The 7,306-nt window shown below is 44.0% G+C and overlaps 1 protein-coding gene across 1 annotated transcript; it reads right to left on the bottom strand.

Moving 5' to 3' along the window:
* Window positions 1-4,400: 4,400 nt before the first annotated feature.
* c1ql2 (complement component 1, q subcomponent-like 2) lies at window positions 4,401-6,008 on the bottom strand. The gene is made up of 2 exons (XM_035677589.1): window positions 5,252-6,008; window positions 4,401-4,653 (listed from the first exon to the last, which is right to left on the bottom strand). Exons 1-2 carry the CDS (start codon window positions 5,849-5,851, stop codon window positions 4,474-4,476), a joined length of 780 nt encoding a protein of 259 aa, XP_035533482.1. The 5' UTR covers window positions 5,852-6,008; the 3' UTR covers window positions 4,401-4,473.
* Between the last annotated feature and the right edge of the window lie 1,298 nt (window positions 6,009-7,306).

Here is a 7,306-nt window from a genome sequence, read left to right as displayed (position 1 = left end):
TGTGTGTGTGTGTGTGAGGCCTCGTCCCACTTATCTCATCCATCAGAGAATTTCACTACTCCGTCTGTCACTCAGCGATCCCTCACTGTCACCCAGACTACAGGGATGGAGCAGCCTTATCATCTATCCTGTTGTTATATATATATATATATATGTGTGTGCGTGAGCATCCGTCTGGCAGCCAGTGACACGTACTGCTGTTGATGTCTCAGTTGGTGTCAGCAGCTCCACTTTTCATCCTAAATGTGTCTGCAGCGGCGGCTGAGAGCCTTTACAAGGCCATCACGCTTAGATCTTTAAACAGTTTAAAAGGCCTCCACTGGTGACATCATCACATTGCGAAACATCCCTGAACAATGATCCCATCAGCCGGCGAGTGAATGAAGCCTGGCTATAGTGTAACAATACAAAATACTTCAGTTATCTTTAAAGAGTCCAAGCATGGTCATCTCTAAACCTTCATCTATCTGAGGGTCATTTGTTCCTTCTTTATCATGTGAGGAGTTTCTCCTTCGAGCATCTGAACTTTTATTATGTGATATTTTTTCAGGCGTCTATTATACCTTCTACCATGTCTGCCTTAAAAAACATGGTGCCATTACACACGGCCGTCCACTGTGTTTACTTTCATTAAATCACCTGCAGGCTGACACCAGGCTGCTACAAAACGACCACACACACCTCTACACACATCAGACCGGTCGGTTATCGCTCCGTATTCTGTTGTTTATGGGGGGAGACGTCAGCTCAGCGGGCCTCATTCGTCCCCGTGTGTCATTGCCTCCTTTCCAGCTTTCTTCTTTAGCAACAGTGGCGTCTTCATGTTTTCTTCTTGAAATGCATAACAGTGTAAAGGTGTCACATTTTACAATACGATGTGACAAATTGTATGAAATACAGTAGAATGAATTATCTATTTCTATCATAATTGTACAAATTAGACACAGCACCACATATCTGCCTAGATAGAAGGTGCACTTGGAGATGCCCAACCCCTACCGCTTTGCACTTATTGTTGTGCTTACGCGATTAAAATAGGGCCCTGTAGGTCCTTCATATTTCCCATTTTTCTTTTTTTGTGTGAAATTAACATGTGTAATGAACAATATTATAGAAACAAAACTAAATCCCAACTGTGTCATGGAGGGAATTCTGCTGCTGGTAGATAAGATTCATTAGGAAAAACACATAAAAAGTGGAAATTAGCACCACACAGACAAGTGGAGGAAACATTAAAGATGATTGAAAACAGAGTCACTACCAGCTTTATTCTCGCTGTCGTGCTGCACACAGAAAAAGGAAAAGTGGAGCAACCTCCTATCAAATTAAATGCAGATAAGTTATCATAACTCATTATCACCAATTTCTAAATGTTTGATAGATACAAGCCCAGAACTACCAAACCAAAACCATGCTATCTAAGACTAATCAGGAGTTCATATTCAAGGCGAACACATTATTGGCTTCTTCCATACAGGCGCATTAACTACCATTTTCATTCTAAAACAGTGGGGACAAGTACAACTGTACATCTGTTTTGTTTTTGTTTTTTTTCTCCCTCCTTCAAGCAGCTCAAGAATGAACACAATCCCATCTGAGGAGGACAGAGTCCGTTTGTAGAGCGCCGCAAAATAAGCCAACACCTTAATAGAGGTTTATCTAACCAGACATGCTAATATTTGTTTCCCATGATTTCCATTTAAATTGACAGGAGTGGTGTGTAAACAGCTGTTATGTGTGTGTTCCTGAGGGGGATGGGATGGGGAAAGAAAAAAAAAAAAAAAAATCAAACACCCACAAAACAGCCATCATCTTAATGAAGGCTTACAGCAATATTTGAGTCTGCTAAAGCATTTGCAAATCTCAATACAAGTTAATTAAAAGTGAAACACAAGAGCCAGCGGCCACCAGCCACCAGCCTCGACCCAATTTTATATCAGAGGAGACGCGCGAGGCATCTTATTTATGTTTCCTAGCCATACCTCGTGCAAGTCACTATATGATGACTTACCCAGGCAGCATTCTGGTGACAGTCTGCTCTCTATTGCCACTCAGTCATCTCGCAGTCCTTCAAAGTAAAAGCATTTAAGTTGCAGATGTAATGGTTATAGCTGAGAGATGCATGTCAAAAATTTTACATATTCTTAAATTTAGTCTTATAAAGAGCCTCCATGTAATTGTTAACAATTAAAGTGTTGAGTCATAAATATGTTGATTATATTATTGATTAATCTTTTTATTATTTAGGCTATGAAATTTAAACAGGTGGAAAAACAGTCCAATGTGACATCTTCAAATTATTGGATTTGTCTGACCAACAGCCCAAAACACAAAGATATTCAGTTGAGACGAGAAAAGCAGCATTATTATCTATCAAGACAGTTAATCAGCTCATCATTTCAGCTCTAGCTTCAAAACAAGTTGACTGACATTTGCAACAAGTAGAATTCGCCCTGCAGATTCTCTAACACTCTGCACTCGAATGAACAACGCACAACGGACTTATAATGCAAAGACCTCAGTGTGACCTTTTTAAATAAATACAGCAAATGAGAGCAGAATGGCGGCCCAGACTCACTGACTACAAATGTCTGCGAGCTACAGTGGCGCAAAGGACATTCGGGGAGGCACCTGGAACCTGCGAGCTGCAGTGCAGGGACACCGCTCTGTAACCAGAGTCTGTAGGCTACAGTGCAATGCAACACATTCAGACAGGCAGCCTGTGGAACAAAATGTGAACGGACCGACTGCTCGCACAAACACGTCGCTCGCACTTGGGTCCAGAGATTTTCACACCAGTCAAACTTTTTGTCAAACAACATTTATTTGCATGTATGAGAACAAAATATAACTGACTCAATAACGACGCAAGACATCCATTTGTAACTTTCATGTGTGGTTATTCTGCGAAACACTGAACACGACTCGGTCAAGGTGGCCTGCGCTACATTACTTTTTTTTGCATCTTGACTAATGCATTCAGAACGTGGAGTCTTTGTCATCTTTGGCACTTTGACCCCGTCAGACCATTTCAACTGAGCATCTCGTCTTAAAACAGGCACAGCTTGTCCAGATAAGGTGCATGACAGGTGAAAGATGTAGGCTACTGTACAGTATGCCTTTTAAATAATAAATATAAAACTGGAGAATGGGCTTTTGAAACAAACTACTATCATGTGGCTTTAAGTGTCAGTGTTTGACTTTCCACAGTAAAAGCCTGGTCGCGCCAGGAAGAGCAACATGACACATTGAATTGTGGAGCATTATGGGGCGGTGCTGCCATTTTTTGAGGATAGCCATGTACGCTATCAGCTGTCGTTATCTGTCACCGGTCATTTGTCATCCGTCAGTCGAAGGGATGTATAAAGTACGCGCAAAAGACATATCTACCAGCATTTGACCAGTTTCTGGTGCTAATTTTGTCATTAGGATGTTACACCGAGTTGAACCGTTTAGACTACCAGGCTAGATGGGTGGTGACTGTGTACAGTGCATGGTTGGTATCCTACAAAAATGGCCAACTTGCTGTTGATGAAGTCACATTCCCACTCCCTGTAGCTCTTCAAGCTCCCTTGTGCTGTGCTCTTTCTCTCAATTGTGCATCACTTCATTACATTTTTTCTAAACAGGGAGGCAAGCTAGTGCGCTTACTGTCAGTTACATGCTTTAGCTTGTAACGGACTCCTGTCTCATGAACGTCTGCAAACCACGTCTCTTTTGTGGATCAATCTCTACTCCGACAGAGGAGGTTAAATAAAGTGGACCGTGCTACGATAGCTTCCTCCATTCTGGTCTCTCTGACCTTCCGTCCCCTCAGATGTTTACTACTGGCCGATGGCGCAAATTTGTGCGTCAAAAGTTCATTATGGTTGAACTCAGTGTGAAAGATGTGTATTTACCCTGTGAGAGAATTGAAATGAATTGACTTTAAATGCTGATGTGACTGGGCCTTGAGTCCAAACACGGCTGGCTGAGGCCTACTCACAAAACATCTTATCTGACATTCATTTTACTCCTCGATTTCAATTCTTTCATCATTCGTGCCTCAAATAGGACACCATTAATACACACAGTGCTTCATAAGAATCTGTAAGCCTGTAAGCAGCCAGTCCTTTAAGAAACGTGTTCCCCCTTAATTCAAATAAACTGAAGAGAAACATCTACGTTCTCAGTTCAGAGTTTTTACGGGGTGTTTGGTCTGTGATCTCTGGCATGCTCTCCGTACCTGGAACATCATTTCTGATCCTAAGCAGTAAGATATGTACATACTCTGATGGCAGTAGAGCAGTTGAATGTAAGTTCAATCAAATACGAAAAGGTCTTTGACCAAATAAACAGAATACACAGTTGCAGATAAGCCTGCGCGTCGTGGCACCTATCTTCAAAAGAGGAGAAACATATGGGACCATATACTTTAATGGAAACAGTTTTCAGTGATGGTTACTGTCCACGCTGACCCGCTGCGGCCTCTCTTTAGTCGGGGTATAAGATGAAGCCGGAGAAGGTGCTGTACTTGTTGTTGTTGCCTCCGTGGGCTTTGCCGCCGTCCAGTTTGACGTAGATCTCGTCCCCAGAGTCCAAGTGCAGCACGGCGCTGTTGCTGGCGTAGTCGTAGTTCTGGTCTGCATCCTGAGCTATGGCGCTGGCCCGAACCTGGGGGAGGGGGAAAAAGAGGGATGTAATATGCATTTGTTTGTAGGAGAATGCAGTAGAGACAGAAGTTCATGTGTGCCTGAGAGGCAGAAGTGGAACAACAGTGCAGCCTTAAAAATAGCATTTGGTGTGTAAAAGGAACCAAAACTAGACAGGGAAGGGGAATGATTAGAAAATTAAATTAGATGTTAAACCCACTACTAACCATTATAGAGTAGTACTAAAAAATAGCATGAAGTAAACGCTTTAATTTTGCAGCATCTATATTGATGATACTCAGCCTCATATCTGAGCCCTCATCCAGACGGAGCTGGCAAAATAAGAGCTTTTACGCATGAGCGTCACCCCCAAACGGAGCATACACACATCACCGGATTCGACCCAAAACCTCCCTGACGTTACCTTGAAATCATCCCGCACACACAGTGAGAATATGCGGTTCTGTGACTCCTGTGGAAGGATGATAACCGATAAAACGTGGAGCGGTGTTGTGCGTCTTTCGAGCGTAAACTGGTTTGGTTAATCTGGTGTGGCGCATTAGAAGTATTAAAACCTGCACAACGTTCGTCCCGTTCTTCCTGTTCAGGTCTGATATTACCTGTCCGTTCTTGCACAGGTCGGCCCACATGCTGGTCCCGTCTCCGCCCCGCATCAGCACATGGTAGGTGAAGAAATAGATCCCGGACACATGGCAGGTGAACTTCCCGGTGCTCGGGTCGTAGTGGTTCCCCAAGTTTGTAATCACGTCGTCAAACTTTAACACCTCATATCCCTCGTGCGGATTCTTCAGACCGACGTAAAAAGCGATCCTCAGACTGTTGCTCGTGGAGTTCACGCCGTCCGTTTCGCCGTTCTCAGCCCCCGCAGCTCCGGTTATCGCGGGGAAGGCGAGTTTCCCGTCGCCGCGCTCTCCCGCTGGCCCCCTCGGACCAGGGGGTCCTGGTTCTCCCGGCGGGCCCCTAGGTCCAGGTTTACCCGGTCGGCCCGGCTCCCCTCGGCTCCCTTGAGCCATCGGCGGCTGCGGAGCGACCCCGTTCACGTTCTGGATCACCTCCATGGCGGTGGCGCCTCCCGGTTTCGCGGTGTACGGGTCGCAAACCATCCGACAGGTGCCCATCATCTCATAGTAATGAGCGGAGGTCTCAGAGGTGCGCAGCAGCAGTAAGGGGACAGCGACGACCAGAGCCAGCAGAACCATCGCGACGGCGGTCACCACAAAGACCACCGACCACTTCCTCCGCGCGGTTCGGGGACCAATGGACGACAGGAGACCCGTGGAGCCGCTCTGGGGGGGAATTGTGACGGAGGACAGAGGGTCTCTCTGGACGACTAAAAGAAAAGAGAGGAAGTTACTAGAGTGCGCATCCCTCGGTCCGGATCCTCTAATGGATGGCTTCGAGCCCCTGGGCAGCGGCTGTGACCGGGGTGCGGGTGCGCGCCCTGCCTGGATGGAGAGGTGCGCGCGGACAGCTGCAGCCAGCTGTCAAAGTTATCAAAGATCAGACCGGAAAATAGAGGATTGGGCCTTCAAATTAAAACAGTAGGTTACCGAACAGGAATTCTGTAAAGGAAGTGAAGAAGTGAAGTCATTTAAAATAGGCACATAACCTTCACTGTGTGTGTTATATATGCATATATATTCTGAACTACAGTTCATTTTTAATGAGCATTAAGATCCGATTCTGCACACTGTCTGGGTCAGATTTATTTCTCTAGCTGTCACCAGGTCAGTACAGTACAATTTAGGGCTAATTTGAACTTACTTTAGTATTTCCATTTTGTACTATAGCCTACTTTATATTTCTACTGGACAGTTTTCCCCCCACATGTAGCCTATTTGACTTGTTATAATTAGTGGGCATAGTTTCTGTGCAGATGAAGATTTTATAAAACATACAATCACATATGAAGTGAGCAGGATCCATGCTGCACAGTTCATTCATTCATTCACAAAACAGATCAGGCTTTTATTTTTAAATGTGTAACAGGAAGTCCTCTGTTTCAGTTTGACTGACTTGATGAGAGGAGAGGAGCAGGTACAGCAGTGCGTAAAGTTTAAGTCTGCGCAATTGTTATTCAATATGGCACTAAATATTTAATATGATTCACTCAATATTTATGTGTAGAAAAATATCTTAATCTTATACTTGAATGTCAAATGATTGCATATTTATTTTCATAAATCTCTCTAAATGGTATATAGGCTAGTTCTTATAGGTGGAATACATTACAAGTCAAAATTAATTAATTCTTCTGTTCCCCATATAAACAGATCTATTAATTCTTATAAGATCAGAGATTATATATCCCATCCAATAGACTTCCCACATCAACAGACATGATTTTTTATTTTATTTTCAACATTAATGAACCCACCTTGACCAAAATAAACAAACAATAAACAAAATAAAGCTTAAAATCAGGTTTCCGTTAAACTAGCAGCTGAACGCATGACCAGATATTTGACTCAGACCACGAGGGGTCTTTTCAAAGTCAGAACCAATGGCCGAGGGCAGGTTGGTGACATCAGTTGACCAACTGCATTGGTCACTTCACACGCACAGGCAGACAGAGGGGGGTAAAGCAGATAATATATGCCGGAAACGGAGCATAGATGTCTGACGGCTGGCGACACCTTCAGCTCTAAGCTCCC

This window comes from Morone saxatilis, unplaced genomic scaffold (genome assembly GCF_004916995.1).
Source record: "Morone saxatilis isolate NCDOM2014 unplaced genomic scaffold, NCSU_SB_2.0 Contig6, whole genome shotgun sequence".
In the NCBI taxonomy this organism is placed as follows: domain Eukaryota; kingdom Metazoa; phylum Chordata; class Actinopteri; family Moronidae; genus Morone; species Morone saxatilis.
Note: the sequence above shows the minus strand (reverse complement) of the source record. Positions and strands in the feature narration are given on the sequence as shown.